Below are 20021 nucleotides of genomic sequence, written 5' to 3'. Positions count from 1 at the left end.
CATTTCTATCAGAATACAATAAAATGTTGCTAATATTGACATATTTAGCCAATTTAGCATTCACGGTGGGTGGACTTGCTCAATCATAGAAACAAGTGTTTTTACCCCTTTCATATGCAGTTGGCTATTAAAAATACGTCAATATTATCAATAGTATCGACATTTTATCGTATTCTGATAGAAATGTTCTGATACATATCTCGGGAAACAAGTGCCTGTGTACCAGATTACCTGCGACTACACTTACGACACTTGAGGTGTTACGATCACAGGTATGCGTACAGCAATGTACAATCGAGAATACTCCAGCTACGATTGAGATTGGAAAGTCGTATGCTTTACGTGTCACTACAAGAGACATCAATGGAGAGAAGATAATACCTTCGGAAGATATCAAAGCTGTACTAAAGAAACCTGGGCATCGAGGAATTGGTGAGGATTTGTATGTCCAATATCATATTGATGGTACCCATGTTGTTACACTCCAGGGTCATACAAGCGATAAAAGTGAAGTCTGTGTAACAATAGGTGGACATCACATACCGGGTTCGCCATTTGTATTTACTTCACAGTCATCAACAGGTGGGCACACCACATTGGTGGGGATGCGTATCTCTGAAGGTTTACATCGATGTTTTAATGCTATCAAACGAGTTGATGTTGTTCATAATGTCCAGCGTTGTTTCACCGTATTGCAAGAAACCAGGCTCGATGGCATCTATAATCATCATGATTACCTCAATGCTGTAACACATCCATTAACCTGTATTTCTGTCTTCATCATTTGTTTCACCTTATTCGTTCAATCTGAAAACTTTTCAGAGAATGAGGATCAATCAAGTTATTTCACTTCTCTTTTGCTTCTATATGTACTAATTTGTTTTGGTGTGTGTATTTCACTTATTCGAGTGGTCATCATAATAATTCAGAATTTTAAAGTTTTTCTAGCAATACTTGTCTTTGTCATTTGTTTACTGACATTATTGATCATAGACCAGTGCATCGAAAACAAAGAGGAAGGCCATAGTCGCGTTCAACATAATTGCATCTTAGGTCTCGCTTTTGTAATATGTTTAGTATTTTGTAAATATATGGAAAGCCATTGACAACATAGTTTTATTTCTACCATCTCGTTTTCTGACATGATCATATATGGCATACATCTATAAATATACTGTATAAAGTCAGACCACTATAGATAACAGATATAGCATAGAGCAACATATATTCATGTAAAATGTTAATGCCTGAATCCCAAGTGTGAGTTCTATCAGTAGGGCATGATAGCTAAGTTTGTCTCACTATGATAGAATACTACAAGTAACTTTTACATTGTAATATGCAGGAAAAATTGAATACATTTTTTTGTGTGTAGATTACATCCATATTAACAGGTTTATGTTTTTAAAAAAATACAATATGTAAACTTTGCAAATAACCAGTGTCTTGTTAACATTTTCATTCCGAAGGTCAAAGTTGAAATCTGAGCAGACTTCTCATTCTACTATCGACGCTCAGAGATTTGACCAGCATTTTTCATTTTTTTCTGTTCAAGTTGTATTCATTAATAATTTATATACATTTACACGATTTTATGAAATTAAATGTGTTACAATGGACAGTTTTCTTTCCTTTACAGTCTATAAATTTCAATTGAAATCTTTTCCTACCAGTAATACAGATGCTAATTTTACTGAGACCTGCAAGTATTTGCGATTCACCATCAAATTTGCACCCAAAAATGTACCATGTAACATGTATATGGTCACCTTTTGCACATTTTAATCTATATTAATTTGATCCTCAGATAATTGTTGTTATTAATTTTAGTGTTCCAAATTTAATCTTGACTTGCTGAATGCCATTGCTACAAGACATGAATGAAAACATGCAAGGCAGTTAATTTTTTATTCATATTTGTATATTATGTAGTAAAATGTGATTGGGTCACTGATCTTTTTTGTGAATCATGTAATCCTTTATAAGGTTTATTTTTGTTATGTAATTAAATTCAGATTTTCTTATGCAATTCACATAGAATGTTAGGTTTTTTCTTCCGTAAGGAAGTGATGTATTAGTGGGTGAAAGTCTGTGTGTGTGTGTCTGTCTGTGTCATTTTCTCCAAAGCGGCTGGCTTAATTCAAACGAAATTTGGCACAAATGTTCCATTGAGTAATGGCAAGAACTTATTAGGTTTTGGTGAAAATCCCATGAATATTAATGAGCAATTTGCATAATTGATTGATCGATCGTCTGGTCGCACACGCTTTGTTTCGAAAGTGCACCTCCAACGTCGATGTAAGGTAAACCAGGAAGCTACGGTATGCTGTTGTTCTACACTGAAAGACTCTGTTTTCAGGGGTTTCAAGTGTTCGTATTGATATCATTATTGAATCTAAAGATTATTACATCAAAGCAAGGAGGGGAGCACTGAAAATACACATCATCTGTAAACTTTATTGCAAAAATATACAGTCACGATCATCTGCTCACTTCACACCTTTCATGCATGTATACAATTTGGAGCAGATGGTGTGTCTGTCAATCTCAATCGAAACAAGAATGTATACACTTTACTCAGGGAAGTAGGGCAATAATACCTTATCACTTCACTGTATTAAAGTTGTTCAACTGTTACGATGCGTACCATGATGTATGTAAACTTTCTGATGCGTAATAGCAATGTTGTGCGGGTTTCAATTTCGTTTATTATTTGCCGTGCAAACGGGTGTACATATCTCGGGTATGTAGGGGATCATGTAAGCCGAGTGCAGTCAAGGATGGCAAGCTTTCTTGGCATTTGAACAACGTTTTTTGACAACTAACTTTCACTGGGACTTGAAAAAATCACAGATGTAGAGCTAAATTTCTTGCATAAATCATGAAATTGCAAGACTACCCTTACGGAAGGCATTCAGTTTAAATCTGGTTATATGGTATATTCCGACACTGTGCTCAAGTGCTTTCCACTATTTTTACCCCTGGTATAAGACTGTAGTTTTTGGTGGTTATTATCAGACAAAATAGTTACCGGGCTATTATACAGGACAATGCAGTAATTGAATTAAACTCAGTCCACACACACACACACACACACACACACACACACAGACAGCTTTCACAGGTTTATTAGAATTTAAGATTTTCCTGTAGTACTGATAAATTTGCTTTAGAAACAATTCAATTTAAAAGCACTGAATCAAAAGAAATTTTTACAGCTGATTTGACCTAACCTCGAATAAAAACGTTTACATAGATGTTGATAGATTACTAGAATTGGTTTCCAAGTTAGTCTACATGTTTACTGCACATGCTCAAGTGTACAGTAAAGTACATTGTGCTTGAAGATTTTATGACCTACCAGTATCTCAGTTGGATATACCTACTGATATTGATAAGCAGTCCATGCATTTGCCTGAATGAGTAGACAACTTTATACAAGGAGTTTTCTGCTTTTCCTAGACTAAGTCTTGCTTTCTTTTCAGAGATATATGCTTATTAATTTTCTGTTTGATTAAATCCTTGTAAATACCTGCCAATTATAACTATGGCAGAATGCACATTTTGCAAAATAGAATTGCTTACTATGTAAAATATATGAGACTTTGTATTTCCAGACGTCAACTACTAAGTGTGTGCACCCTGGTGTTTAGTGCTGGTATCTAAAAGTTTTAGTGTAACTTCAAATTTTAATTGCTCAGACCAATGTGTATGATTTTTACAGATAGGCTAAGAACGAAATTATCTGAAATGGTTTGAATGTAAGATGTACACCCTGGTTTTTCCATTCTAACTGACTCCCTTCTTCTACTTCTTCCAAAATATTGCACCTGAAAAAAAGTTCAACAAACCAGTCAATATCTTTTATGACGCAGTTGACTATTATTATCATTTTATATCGATATCAATATCTATACTATTTCGAGTATTAATGCAGGTTTATACTTCAACATACAGCCATACACTATACAGACATTGGTTTCCATCTGTGTATAAGCTTGTTACCAAATATATAACATGTATTGATTTCTATCACTGTAAATGAACATTTAAGTATGAGCTTTTTATCTTGATATACACCACACTTTTGACGATAAATCAATCAAAATTAAATTTTTGGTGTCTATTATTGTTCAAAAACGAATTCTATAAGTCTGAATGTATAAATAATATCATGAACCATACAGTTCTAACCCAAATATTTCGAAGAGACTGAGCTCCTCTTCATCGGTGGGTCTCCAGTTCTGTCGAACAAGTCAAGTTCTGTTACACTTTAAATACTGCTGAATGTATAAGTAATAATTTTTTTAAATACACATTTGTTAAAATAACTATTATGTGAAAATCAGTTTATACCTGGCAACTCGTTTGATTGGTAGCTGACTTGATAATGTCACCTCAACACTGCTGCCAAATGATTCATACAGACGTAGTACTATGACATTATCTTGGTCCTCAGCCTGAAAAAAACAACAACAAAATGTTTTAGAAATGAAATTTCTACTCACAGAGTCAAAATATTTCTTGGAAGCAAATCCAAAATTTTTGCCAACTTCTCGTCATCATCATCAGGAGTGTACTACAATGGACTATTTGTCATGTGTCTTGGAAGAGACACATCAAATGAGCTTGAGAGAAACAGCTGTGATCTCCATGCCTGCATCCCGGTTGATGTAGTACACCCCTGATGATGCTGATGAGACATCGGCCAAAATTTGGGATTTGCTTCCAAGAAATATTCGTTACTAAGTATGAATGCAGAGTCCATGAACATTCATTCTCACGATAAAATGTTCATTGTTCACAAAGATACAACAGGTATACTTGATAAGGATGGTAATAAAGTGGGTACAATAGAGGTCTCACTTCTACTCTCTCTGGTAAAATTTACCTGCTTCCATTTACATTGCCACGGTTTCTTTATACCAGTGTTTTTGTTACGGGACTGGTACATGTAAATACGTAGAATCTACCTCAGATTTGTTATTAATGATGAAAACAAATTTGAAGCTGAATGTCATTTTGTGAAATAACTGATCAGTGTTCCTCCCAGTGCTTACCTAAGCATCATGGTTAATTTGCCTATGATTTGAATGTTTTGTTATGCAAATGTGTTTCTTTTCCTACATTTCAAGTAACACAACACTACTAGGATATACAGTAATTCATGGCAATGTTATCAGAATTTCATCACAAAGACATCTAACAGCTGACAAATAAGATACACAATCACTGGTGCTTACTTTTTTAACTGTATCCAAAATAACTGCTGAGGTGTCTAACTCAAAGAAAGATTCACAGGAGGTTGATACAGTGTCTGGGTTGGCCCATAGGTGAAGTGGATTGTTCATGTCATATGCAGCTTGTATGACACCAGCATCTTGGAAAGTTCCTATAAAATTATAGAATATTTGACTATACAAATATAGAACTGGGAACATAAACATAATGTCAAAGGTAGATGTCAAAGTTCAGTTATGATGGGTATCAAAATCTAGTTGTACATCAATTTTGTAAACAAAGTTTATCTTGATTTTATGCTTCAATGTTGGACGACGACGGACATGAATGAGCAGAGGAGTCAAATCTACTAAGTTCTCACCAGTATGTGGTAATATTGCATAAGAGAAATCCTGATCTCCCATATCAGCATTTGCATCAGGAGCTTTTGGAGACTTTAACCTGATGAAGAGACCAAACAAAAGGGGTCAGAATAAAATGTGCGAGGGACGAACATTGGAATATTAAGAGAGGGAATGATGGAAAACCATCCAATATTAATTCTTACACAATCCTTTGTATTACAATATTATCATGTTTACTTCATAATAAGCAAATTTGAGAAATGTGCTCGACGACCAAAAGAGTAGTGTGTCGATATGCTTCACTGTACAACCTTTTTAGATGACCCTTCCAGTAAGATGCCACTTTGACAAAATCATAGTGGCTCCCAGATTAATTTCTAGCTGTCATGATGTTTGAGTTGTTGCTGTAAAGCACATATTTTTAGACACTGGCAGTCTTATCATGTTTTGCATACAAATCAAAAACGGTTTTCCTTTTTTATTATGTCTTTACACATCCTAATAAGTGTTACACATATCCCATGCATGCTGTTATCACAGACAGTTATTTGTTTGAAGTTGGGGATGGGTGGGAGGAGGGTCCTACTGCAAGGCTATGAGGTTCAATACTGCAAAGACAACTCAAGACTAAGATAACAAAATACCATACAATAAAGCATTCTGGGTTCAGATTATAACTTCTTCAGTCTACTGCACTGCCACTAAATGTATACAGTGTATCACCACACTGCTCACAATGACAATCTGATAACATTGGCCTGGGTACAATGTCCATACTTGCAGTCATTTAATACAACTACACCCCAATTATGCTTTGATAAATCAACCCAATTCTGTCAGAATGTATGAACACACTACTTACAATGATAATCTGATAACATTGGCCTGGGTACAATGTCCATACTTGCAGTCATTTAATACAGCTACTCCCCAATTATGTTCTGATAAATCAACCCACTTCTGTCCAACCACCTGCCAAAAGAAATATCACTATCAATGTACAAGTCATACAATATACAGTTAATTGACAAAAAAAAGGTCAGTTTTGAAATTTGCAATTGTCAGAGTAATATGATGTTATATTGTACAATCTGAATAAATGGATGTGTAGTGAATATATCATGACAGCTTTATTTCTGCAATGCTCTTACAAACTTAACTTCTTGACTTCAAACCATTTCATATACATACTACATTAAATAACACTTTTCACATATTGAGTAACAGTGTAATCTCAATAGCAAGATGTGAAAGTATTTAAAATATCATTTAAAAAAAATCAATTATTTCACCTGCAACCACTAATACCAAAGTTGTGAAATGCACCAATTATCTCATACCAGGCCATATCTGAGGATGTGATAATGAATACCTCCCTCTTAAGCAACTATGTGCTGTTTATCCGCCACATACTATATGATATCCCATGATGCACTACTTACATGTTCAGATCAAAATCAGTATGTAACATTACTTTTCCCATAATGTAACACTATCTCATACCTAGCCCAATCCCAGGATGTGTTACCATGAGTTGGTCTCTCTAAATGTCCAAACTGACACACTTACCTCATATCTAGCCCAGTCCCAGGATGTGTTACCATGAGTTGGTCTCTCTAGATGTCCAAACTGACATTCATACGTTGCATTCATAGACCTTACTGTCACTGGAAATTCCACTTTCAGAAATTTTCTGTTCTCATGCCAACATACCTTCCAGAAATACAAACGATAAGCAATAAATCATTCAAGAAAAATGACTTCCATAATTTTTGCAAAAACAATATGAAATAGATGTATTTCGTCTATTCAATACAAACCATTCAAATGTAAATCCTGTGTTTCTCTTTCCTTTCATATCTAGCAGATAAAACATTCAAAAAAACAACAAACACTTCATTCTATTTATGGTCTCTAAAATATTCTTTTTCTCATCACAAGATTTCTAAAAATAAAGTCAAGTATGATTTGTGGTACAATACCTTGGTATCCATTTTTAAGTATTTTGATGTTGCATCTAACGATATGACTTGCTCAATATAGCTGTCTTTAGATATTTGTAAGGACACTTCAACAGCACAGCAAAGTTTGTTATCTTCAACTATCTGGGCTGCTTTCTTCACTGTGGTTATAGGTTTTCTTTATGGAATTAACATCAAAATAAGGGAATATTAACTTCTTTGAAGACAACATCATTCTGTACTTTGTAAGGATATTCCAAAATATGTCAAAGTGTGGTCAAAATTCAGTTAATATCACTTGCTTTACATGACTGGTGAAACATTTTTAAAACCAATAAAAATGTCTTCTGACTCACAAGGGTTTTCTTTTCATTTATTGCCACCACTTTAAACCAACTTCTGTATGTTGACACAAAAATATTTCATACATGGCTGAATGCAACATAAAGACAATAATGTTTCATTCATACTATACACATATGAAAACTTCCTTGCTTGCTCAAAGAAGTACAGCAAATATGATATGACAACTCTTAGCATATGTACTTAATACCTGGCATAAACACATTTGATATGACAACTCTTAGCATACGCACCTGGTATCTGACATAAACACATTTGCTATGACAACTCTTAGCATATCTACCTGGTATCTGACATAAACACACTTGATATGACAACTCTTAGCATACGTACCTGGTACCTGGCATAAACACATTTGATATGACAACTCTTTACATGCATATACATACCGTGTCTCCAGATGATAGTCCATAACATCCCAAGCATCCCAATACAATGGAATGTCATCAAAAAGAACAAACTGGTTTCCCAAGTTACCAGATGGTATGGCTTCCCTAAAATCGAAATTTTGAGAAATTGATAATCATGATATCACAGTATACATAATAACATCAATCTTTGACGTAAACTCAAATGAATACTCAAATGAGTAATTGAGATGTAGAATATGTTTATAGATAGTGCTATTGTGACATGTATGTAATGAACTATTGGGCTTATCACTTCTGGTTTGTGCACATATGGTCTTACAATGACAAAAGACATCAGTAGAATTAACAGGTGAAATCAACACTCAACAGGTGAAAGTGCCTTCAAATACTTTATCAAACTGTGCACCCAATTTCCAGACAGTGGAAACTAATACATAGGAGAAGGAAATCAGGTAAACTTTGGGTAGATCTCCATACCGTATTTTGGTGGGAACTTTATATAAAACTACCTGGCTTTACAAACTTAATACCACCCTACACAAAAACACTGTTACCAATGACAAATTTGGACCCAGACTCCAAATATAATTGAAACTATCATTTGGGCTACCAATACGATTACTGGGTAAATGCACAAAGTAGTTGACTCAGAAGTAATATGTTGGCTTATCTCAAAGAATCTTTGAACCATAACATAGTGAGGAGGAGATAGTCAGAAACAAACAAACAAACAAGCATTGGTTTTTCTTATTAAAAAAAGCAAACAAACTTACCGACGAGATGGCTTATGACACAGTGAGGCGATTCTACCACATTGATCTATTTGTACTGATATGTATTCATTCTGTATGTGAGTAATCCCTTCCTCATCTTGGTGTATCTGGACTGGTTCAACATCCACTTCTGTCAATGCACTTATGCCAAATGGTGAAGCTTTCACGGCAGCTACAGTTTGTCAATATAATTGTATCAAAATCAAAATGTTAATTTTTCTGCAAAGACAGAAACACAGAACTTTCACTAACTTTTTGGAAATTTCATCACCTACACTGTCACCATATCAAAATCAGATTTGTACAGATTAGGAGAGATCATCAGAAATGACCACTGACTTCACATGAATTGTATAAATTTACAAATATCCAATTGTATACATTTAATAAAATGTCTTTTTTTTTTACTGACAATAAGGTGCAAGAATCTCTTTTCATTATCACTCACCAATTGTTTGGCCATGTCTGTTCATCTCTCCTATACCTTTGGACAATTTTTGTCTTTTCTTGGCTGGCAATTCTCCCGCTCCTGTGTCTGGGAGTGTAACAACTTCAATTCTCTCCCATGCATGTGTGTTTAGGACTGTGGTGGATGGTTGCATGTTTGTCTGAAAACACAATGAAAGTAACGTAACTTTTAACATGTACACTTTAACAAACAGATATCATGAAACTTTACTATATGCAAAAGATTCTTATCATTCCATTATGACAGTTTGCAAAAATCTGGAATTCTGGAAAGAAAATTTATATTGTCATTGGTACTTATTCAAGCACAGTTGACCATACATGTATTTCAGTTATGAACAAGTCCTTCAATGTGTAATCATGTGCTAGTTACATTTGTGAACATGTATTGGTGACAAACTTGTAGACCATATTTCCATTGATAAGAGTACTGAAAATACACTGCAAGAGATTTAGAGTCAATATCAATTTAGAAATATTAGAAAAATGATAAGGATAACTTGACAAATATTGATATAGCTGACAAAGACAAATCTATACCTTATCAGTGACATCACTGAGTGCAATGCATGCCTTGTTGAGTTCAGTGCCTGCAGTTTGTTCTATTTCCTTGTATAACTTGATAGCATCTTCTACAACCTGCACAACACAAGCTTATTATTATTTACATAAATAAAACAAGAAGTTCAAAATACTAATTTCTGTTTATAATGAGCTCTGCCCCTTATGTAAAAGCAGCCACCGAAACAAACAAACAAACAAACAAACAAACAAACAAACAAACAAACAAACAGCAAATAATAATTTGAGGACATCCTGTGAATGCGATTGTTAAGTTCAAAGCATAACCTAGCAGGTGCACACATTATTTAAATAACAAATAGGATGCATACTACTGTATTCCTAATTGCGTCCTATTAAATCTATGATAAAAACCTTAAATGATTCAAGATACCATTTTAGAGGACTCTGTAAGGATTAGAAGGATTATAAAGATCATTTGCCAAACTTTGACATGAAAACCCAAAAATCCATACCGAGACTGTAAATATTGACAATGTGACAGTTTTCTCTACACTGAATATCAGCCTCAATTGGATTAGACTGTATCTGAGTATCACCCATGAAACAGAGAACCTCAAAACTTTAACACTGTTGTAGCCACCTAGAAGGGTCATATTAGAATGACGACCTACCAATTCAATGCAGCTCCCGGGTAATACATCATGGAACTGGTTCAGAAGGAAATTCTTCCACATCTGAGATAACTTTTGTTGAGGATACTGGTAAGATTGGTTTTTGATGCAGGCTATAGTTGCTATACTTTCCAAGTTATGAAGGAGAAATTCAAGTTTTCGATTATATCGTTTGATCTGTAACAGACAACACATAGCATGACTGTATACATAACAAACAGTCTTGTTAGACAGTCAATGTAACTAATTCAAAAAGACTTAGCTACTTTGTAGCCAATACATCAAAGGGTATCAATATTGTACAGTATTTGGCTATTGTAAACTAATCCCATGTATTAGTTTAGTAATGTGGTATCTTCACTTTAAAAAAAACAGTCAACAAAACAAAACAAAAAGGGGAAAAAAGGTAAAACGACACAAACATTTAGCACTTATTTTAATCTGCAGAAATGTAAGCTTTGGAAAGAAAGCATAATTTCTGTATCAGTCCTATGAAAGTACTTGTTACCAGTCACTGTTGTGTAGATTTCCAGGCAATTAAATGTCTAACAACAAACCACCACTTTCATTTTTAGGTGATTTAGGGTATAGACAATGGATTTCTCTCCAATGTGATTATGTTTATAGATTGAAACATCTTTACAAAGTGAACAGGGGGAAAATTTCAATGAACTTGTTATCTTGTGGTCTTCCAAAGAAGACTAATTTCGAAACTCCTTGATATTTTTTTTTTTAGAGTTTGCAATAATTTAAATTCTGCCAGCTTGGAGAATAAGTAACTGTATAGTTAAATGCTCCTACCTTTGCCTGAGTTGTAAAAGTTCCCTGGTGCAATTCTAAGTATAATTCACCGATCCATTTACACACATCATGGGAATTCTTTTCTATATCTTCAAAAAATTTATCAGGGGTTGACATGGCAACCCTGGAGAATAATAATAGCAATGTAATCAACTATCAACAGTATGCAAATAAATTTATTAAGATCGTGTTTTCTTTCACCTGCATAACCTCATCAATAACACAAATAGTATACACATATCAGAAAAATGAATGACATCACATCACAGAAAAAACTTACAATACAATGTATTTAAAAAAAACCAACAATATTTGAGAAGGCTTGAATACAGGTTTGGCAGAACAGGGCTGAATTTTGGGGTGTCGAACAATATAATAATATGTCATGATCAACAAAACAGAACAATATCAGACAGTCATATAATCATATTATGTAACAGTTGGAATATGATGAAAATTGATTTGTCAGCAAAAACAACAAAAATAAACACACAAAAAACACTGTTCTGTATAGGAAATAAAAACATATATACCAGAGAGTCACATGCACATTAGGCACTGGGATATGACAATTTTCAGAGAAGACCACAGTACTCATGCAACTATACTTGTTTTCACTTCCATTCAGGCCACAGCTGCATGTGAACAGCACTCCTAGTGGCCAAACTATGCAATCTTTTGTCTTTACTGCAATAACCAACCCTTGTATAGCTATCTATAGACATTTGATTATAATGTTTCAAATACGTGTTTCATTAAATATCAGTATCTACTTACTTTGGTAAACCATCAACATTCTCTAGTCTGACTAGTCTTTCCAACATATCTTCCCTAAAAAATTCAAGACAAAAAAGAAGTGATACATTTTTACATGAAAACATGATACAACATACCCAGTACTTTAGTGCCTCACAGGATAGGTAATTTAACTTCCTTCAAAAAATAATATCCAACATCCAACTGTTCAGACTGCATAAAAATGCAGTCAAAGATAAAATACACTATCAGATAAAATCCATGAATAAACTGTAAAAAGTTTTAAAAATTAAAAATTTGGCATGTACTGACAATGTCTGTGGCAATAGTTTACATAAAAACTGGTAGGCAAGAAACTTCAACCATTGAGACAATTCTTTTTATCATGTCATAATCATAAAACTATAATTCAATCATCAAAATGTAATGGAGGTATATCATATGAAGGAAGAATAAATTTGTCATTGCAAGCACTTGGCTTCCATGATGAAAATGAAACGTTTTGTTTTTCATCTTCACAAAATATACATACCCCCGGAGTCATTTCGTAAAAGAGAGTAAAATCTCAGAGCCATGATTTCATCACTAAACACTATTTACTTACGTAGGTCCACCACCACCATCTCCATGCCCATACAACATCATGGTAGCATTCACACGGCCCTTGTCTTTGTTATTCTTCAGTGTTTTCAAAAGCTATTTAAAGGGAAGAAAAAAATCCTGAAATAATCTACATTTTTCGATGAAAACACAAGAAAGATCAATGCATTTCTCTGTAATTCATGTGTTTGCAATGTTTCAGAAACTATGGCAACAACTGTATCACTCTTTTAGTTCAGTCCCTTGTTACATTACATCAAACTGTAGCAATCATACTTACATCTTCGACTTTACCTTCCATGCAATAGTTATCACCTGGTGGGAAGTGTGCCAATGTTTGGGAACCATCTATACCTTCCCATATCAATGTATTGTGCTGTGTTGGAGGTAAAAAAAGAAAGTGTTATTCCTTCACTTGAAATAGAGAAAATATAAAGTTACAAATTCAGCAGCACAACATGTTTGAATACTGAAGGAAAATGACAGAGAATTATAGGTTGTTTTGAACATTTTAATGCTTAAGAGTAAATAGTGATGAAAGGGGATATAACTTTTCTGATAAAGGCTTGCCTGCTTTCTATTCTGTATGATTCTTAATTCTAAATATCAGTATCTTACACATACTAGGGTATACCTTAAATTTATTTGCACATCAAAGAAATTAGTTCCTTGTTTTCTTTCCCTTGTTTTCATCTCAAAACCCAACTCTTATTTCTACAAGGTAGATTTCTGGTAGCAAATACCTAAGCTTCTGCCCTGTTATACTTTCTAACTTTCTATCTTAGATTGGCCTGTTAACAACTCCATCTTACCCTTGTACACAAACACTGAGAATATATGAGGGAAATCACTGACTTACTGGAAATTTATTGATCAAACTCCAACTCATCTTTTGGGTGACAAATCTTTGAATCCCAGCACTCTTCATAATCTGAGGCAACTGTCCGGAATATCCAAATGTGTCTGGTAACCAAAACTAGATTTAGAAAAGAAATATCACCCTATCAAAAAGTGCAATAAATTAATGTATAATTATCAATTTATATTGAATATGAAATGTATTAATGCTATTCATAAAGCCAATTTGATATTTACAAAGTTGTCTATCAACAGTGACAATGGTAGAATCTTGTTCTGGTACGGTGCACTGACAAAAAATGTACTTCAATTGCACAAAATGCAGTCAAGTTGAAACAGTACATTTACAAATACACAACTTACAGGATAGATAAATTTATAGACGGTCATTGTAAACAATAAGAATACCACAGACCTATGCACAAGACCCAAGATGAAGGTGAATTTCTAAATCCTAAGTTTTACCTCTTTACATCTGATTCCAAACTCTTTTTGAAAGAACTTTTGACCGATCAGAAACTGTCTGACAAAAGATTCTCCACTAGGAACATTGCCATCCATCTCAACCCAGGTACCACCTACAGGTAGAAACTGTCCACTTTTCACCTTTTGCTGTATTCTCTCATACAGACCTGGATAGTTGGTCTTTACCCATTCAAACTGTTGCGCCTGTTATGGAAAAGATATTGAAAAACTGGCAGTTTGATTGTCCATAAACCGAGGGTCAATATTTTGCCAGATAAAAGTTAGCATACAGACGTGTATGGATTGAACACTGTAGTGGTCTGGAAGAGGCACAGATGCCACCTACTGGCAAAGTAAATATATGATTCATTGTGTTTTTTAGAGTTTTACTGGCTGTTCCTAATTCATACATGCCTCAATGCTATCTTGTCAGTGTTCAAGATAGGAATATCCATGATGTCACTGTGATTGTGAAGCTCATGGCCTGTGGGCAATATGTACAGAATATGAGAAAACGTAGTACCTTATCAACAATTTCAATTTTTTAAGATACTCCTGGACCAACATTTTGGCTATCTCAACTAATGGAAGTCATTTATTGCAAAAAAATAATTTACATTCTCCTTCCTGTAAATGTTCATATGGCATTAACTAAATATATAACAGCCCCAACATGAGTTTTTGTGCCTTCTGATTTGCCTTCTGTGGAGAACGGGTAGACATTGTAATGAACTTGTTAAAGCAGACATGGTGACACACCTCTAAATAGACATGGTAGCACACCTGTGATTAACCATGGTGACACTTATTTAAGCAGACAGTGATATGTGAGCAAACATATCAATGACGCACATGTAAGATGACATAGTGACACACATGTGGACAAACACCAACAGAACTGTGAGTAGATGAATGTAAGCAGACATGGTAACATACCTGTGAGCAGACAAAGGTAAAGTTTGGATACTGGTCCATCAGCATCAATGTGGATGACCATGACCTTGCACATTTCCTCTTTGTTTCATCATACGTCCATAACCATGCTGATTTCAAATAAGATATATATGTATCATGATTATATAATCTTTCTGATGAAATCTTTAAAAAGCCATTCTTAATTTTCTCCAATACAAGGACATAAAGGTGTTCTTTTTGACAATATGGAATGTTGTTGACAATTAAACAGTAACAATGGTTCATTGCATGAATAGACCTTTACTTGAATCTCACATTGCATAAATAGACCCTTACCGGAGTCTATGTGACAATATCCTACTGTTTGAGACCCTGCAAGAATCTATGTGGCAATGTCCCATTGTACCCTTACCAGAATCAATGCCCCAGTGTACCTGAATCTATGCTATTCTATCACATGAATGGACCCTTACCAGAATCTACATGGGAATTTTCTATTGCATGAATAGACCCTCACCAGAATCTATGTGGCAATGCCCCATTGCATGAATTGTATGCTGACTATCACCATTCCTTTGAGAAAAGAATTCCTTGGCAATCTGATGAGCCTCCTTGTAAGTGTGTCTGTCTCCAATCTTACAAACATTCACCATTCTATTGGCTGTATACAAAGCCTGGTATGATCTTTGGTCTTCCTCTGACATGTGCTGAAATAAGGCATAATATACACATTATGATCACATGTCTATCATATCGTATCAATACATATTGTTACACATTCACCATGAAAAGTCTTCTTTTTATTTTGCGAAGTTTTAAGAACTCCAGTAACAGAAAGGAGCAATGGAGTAAAAAGAGCAATTGAATCACATACTAATTTGTACCTACATTGTACCACTTTTTATACATAATTTGAGAATAAATTTGAATAGAATGAAATGAACTCTGTCCAAGACATAAGCGTGATAATTATCTTGTACAAAGTGTGCCTTTTTAGATTTCTGTTTTCCAATATCATTCTTGCATCTTCAGCAATTTCTTTCTGGCTGCAATAAAAACTGTTATCAATACTAAACAGACATTCTAATGAACACTCCCTTTGGTGTGGCATTCCAGTGCTAGTACCAGTACCACTGGGGTATTCTACAACACACACAATGCATCAGATAGTTTCACTCATGAGAATGACAACATCAGAGGGCGCTGTTCATTGGAGAGGTTTTTCCTTGTAAGTATTGAGTTCATTAATTCATTCTTACCTTCACCATGTCAACTAGCAGTTCAAAGTCCATTAAAAGGTCATAAACATCTCTGTCAAACACTGCAATCTCCACAGTAGACAGTGTAAATTGTTTGGACATATCTGGTGCTTGTATCAGACCACCACCAGCCCCAAATGGTGTGTTACATGCCATCTCGATGTAAACAGTGTGTCTGTCAAAGAAATACATCAATTTCAATCATTTCTCGTCGCTGTCTATCTGTTTCAATGTTGGTTTGTTGAATGTCTACTGATATGAAAACAGAAGATGATCTGTATTATACCAACATCATGCTACTTGTCATGTTCAATATCTCTGTGTACTTTCTATCTGTTAATATTACTACTGACCAAAAATATGTTCATCATCTTGGTTGATCAAATGTAATAGAAGGTTATAACGCACAGGCAGATGAATTTAATACAAAGCATTGACTGTTTGATTTGTCCTAGTTGACGATCTTCTGTGGTCAGTCATCATAACTACTGAAAATCATCATTCTGATGATTGTCAACCAGAATAGATTGAAAATTCAATTCTATATTTATGTACTGCATTTAAATACTTATGTGTTACAACCTTGTAATTCAATATTATTTGAAAGTTACAGAATAATTTCACTTATATCTGTCTTTTCATTTTATAACTCTTTGAATTCCATCAGTTACTCTTGTAAAATCACCTTCAACAAAACTGGATGGATGGATGGATGGATTAATGAATGAATGAATGAATGAATGAATGAATGAATGGATGAATGGATGAATGGATGGATGGATGGATGGATGGATGGATGGATGGATGGAGGTAGGGATGGAGGTAGGGAGGGAGGAAGGACAAATATGAGTCAGGCAGACAAACACTGTCATCCTCGTCTGGATGCCAATGTGGTCAAGTTTAGTCAAAGTCCCTCAATCAGCACAAAAAATTGTTCATCCACTCAGTGAACCCCAACTGTTATAGTGAGGTAAAAAATAAAAGCTAAAAAATATACCATATTTGGTCATTACATAACTGCCCCATCACAATAAACACTAACTTTATGAGGGGCTGTGTTATTGTTTAACATTTTAGGATTAATTAACAAAAGACATGATGTTAATGACTGTGTGGGTGGCTGTGGATGAATTTTAAATTGTATCTCATACATCTCAGGACTTCTAGAGTAACGACTTTGACTATACTGTGAATGGAGGAGTAAATGGTAACGATACTGTATAGGAACTAGACTACTGTCATCCTGACAAAGAGGATGGAATTTTACAAGGGACTTGAGCCAAGATATTGCTCAATTGCAACTGATAACTTAAATTATAATACCGAAGTTCTTTCTTGGTCAATTTTTTACTTAAAATGAAGTCTTTCCTAAGCTGACAATCCCCAGTCAGGCCTTGCAGTGGTTCTCCATCTTGCCAAACCTGTAAGGGAAGGGAATCACATGACAGAAACAAATATCTTACAATGGTGTCAGGCTACAATATTGTTGTGAAATTTGGGACTGGAACAATATGACCACAGCCCAAGGAAAAGGACAAATATCAGAAAATATACTTATTGCATAAGACCATAGATTTTTGTCATGTTTTTCACAATTTTAAAAACTAAAATAAAATATTCCGTGTGACCTGAATCCTACAAAGGTTGCTCACTTTTGGTGAATAAGATAATTGCGGGTCATCAAGTTTGATCAATGTTTTGGTTGTACAGTGCGATTTGTAGTCCATATGATTATCATGAGTGTAAAACCTTTTGTGGAATGACGTACTTTAAAATACATTTGGCTCATACACAGGACACTGATTTATTTGGCATGCATGATCTACTGATGGACAACTGCTGACTCATTCACTTGCACATGATTCACAAAATGATCTATTCACAATCAGCAAAGTGGGCATATAACTAATCTCACATGAATTGTCTTAAATCAACATACCATAGCTTCTGATCCTGAGTTCCAGACCAGTCTAACCTCCCTGCCCTGCCACTTCTCTGGAACACTGATGTCCACTTTAAACCAGTGTGTGGACCACCTACATGAAAACAATCCAAATTTAATTTATATCTGCTAGTAAAGATCCACTCAATTTGACGAGATATCATAGTCACACTACATGAGTCATTATCCAAAAAAAGTAAGATTTTAACAAAAACACTAATGAAGTCAATATATGTGAGTAGACTTTACCCCTAGAGTCATGCAATACACAAGATCTGCACTTTGGAATGGTCCAGATATATTCAATGAATATTTCATTTTGGATTTTGACATATTTGTAACTCTGCTTACAATTTGACTGGTCTGTACCCCTTGTACTGATGAGTGTGTGTGTGTGTGGGGGGGGGGGGGGGTGGGGGTGGGTGGGGGGAGGTAGAGGTGGGTGGTACTTCTCATATATAATACTCACACTGGTCCAAATGACTGTCCAGTTTTAGCATCTTTGAAGGTTTGTGTAACTGCTTCTTGATAAGGAATTCTATCAGGAGCTGCAAAGTGCTTGATGTTTGTTAATGGCAGTTTCTCTGGATACAATCTATTATTACATGTGAAAAAACAACAATACAATAAAATCAAGAAATTGCATAAAGCACATCATTTTTTTCATGGAAAGTATATTTGGTTTAGCCGCATATCTACTTCTGTTCAACTCGAAATCTTGAAAGTTAATCCAAAATATTATTTCTGTAAGCATTAAATTTTGCAAAGAAAAACACTTAATCTTGTGTAAATATAACCTCGGTAAATACAATTTGACAGGTTATGGCTGACCTCATTGTATTTATATTTTTTCCATTCAATAATTCATTTACATACATGGCAGCAATATCACAAGATTAAAACATTTATTAATTTATTGTTCACTCATGTTTACATTTTTGACATATACATAATTTTAAGTCTGAATAAACTACTCATAAAAAATTATGGTTTGCCTTTAGTTTACACAAGTTTATGTAGTTCAGTTACTGTTCTAAAACTTTTGATAACTTGCTTCCAACCTGCATACAACATGGTATAGCGAGTGGGTTTCCCCTTTCACTGTCTATGATCATGGAACTTGGAAGTATACTTCCATGCTATGGTTTCACTGAAATCAGGGCTTGTGCATTAAAATTTGTCCCTGCCCCTCCTGCTGTTATATCCTTAGTCATGTTTGCAGACAGGGTAAGTCAATGTCAGAATAGAGTCCCGGACTCCATCCAGTCTGCAAGTATTAATTAAGCAGGACTATCATATCCTTTCGAATGTTTCGTCTGATCATAGTGTTTTACTTTAGTTTACTCATGAATCCATGGTTTTACAGATGATTTATATTTCGACTTTACCTGCCATGCAAATTAACATCTGTAAAGTAGCATGAGGATATGAACTTCTCTGCTCTTTCTAGAGTTGCTCTTTTGTTCTTTGCGACAACCACTTTCTGCTCCGAGTCCATCTCTGCAGTGAAAGAACGTTTCGTTTAACTTTCAGATGGGTGAGCAACATGCAACACCAAAAACATGAAAGGTCATAAGTGAAAGGTCATTCTAAGGTCACGATTTTATTAGCCAATCAGATGTAGCCGTAATTGCGCGTGCGTACACCTCAGGTTAAAACTTTGGCGGGGAAGTTTCGTGTGTGTTACTAATAATACTACTAATACTAG

The 20021-nt window shown here is 34.7% G+C and overlaps 1 protein-coding gene across 2 annotated transcripts; it reads right to left on the bottom strand.

Annotated features, from left to right (window-relative positions):
- Positions 1–3253: 3253 nt before the first annotated feature.
- Positions 3254–19856, bottom strand: LOC144451371 (alpha-mannosidase 2C1-like). 2 transcript variants are annotated; one of them, XM_078142194.1, is made up of 25 exons: positions 19702–19856; positions 18783–18908; positions 18311–18407; positions 17695–17792; positions 16372–16546; positions 15630–15819; positions 15134–15240; positions 14198–14401; positions 13734–13850; positions 13155–13250; positions 12879–12970; positions 12296–12349; positions 11519–11642; positions 10718–10894; positions 10062–10160; positions 9502–9661; positions 9054–9225; positions 8299–8403; positions 7568–7724; positions 7155–7298; positions 6448–6557; positions 5603–5682; positions 5244–5392; positions 4357–4460; positions 3254–3830 (listed from the first exon to the last, which is right to left on the bottom strand). In XM_078142194.1, exons 1-25 carry the CDS (start codon positions 19809–19811, stop codon positions 3719–3721), a joined length of 3159 nt encoding a protein of 1052 aa, XP_077998320.1. In that variant the 5' UTR covers positions 19812–19856; the 3' UTR covers positions 3254–3718. The 2 variants fall into 2 exon arrangements, with proteins under 2 accessions (XP_077998320.1, XP_077998328.1); XM_078142202.1 differs by lacking the exon at positions 10062–10160.
- Between the last annotated feature and the right edge of the window lie 165 nt (positions 19857–20021).

Source organism: Glandiceps talaboti, chromosome 2 (genome assembly GCF_964340395.1).
Source record: "Glandiceps talaboti chromosome 2, keGlaTala1.1, whole genome shotgun sequence".
NCBI lineage: Eukaryota > Metazoa > Hemichordata > Enteropneusta > Spengelidae > Glandiceps > Glandiceps talaboti.
Note: the sequence above shows the minus strand (reverse complement) of the source record. Positions and strands in the feature narration are given on the sequence as shown.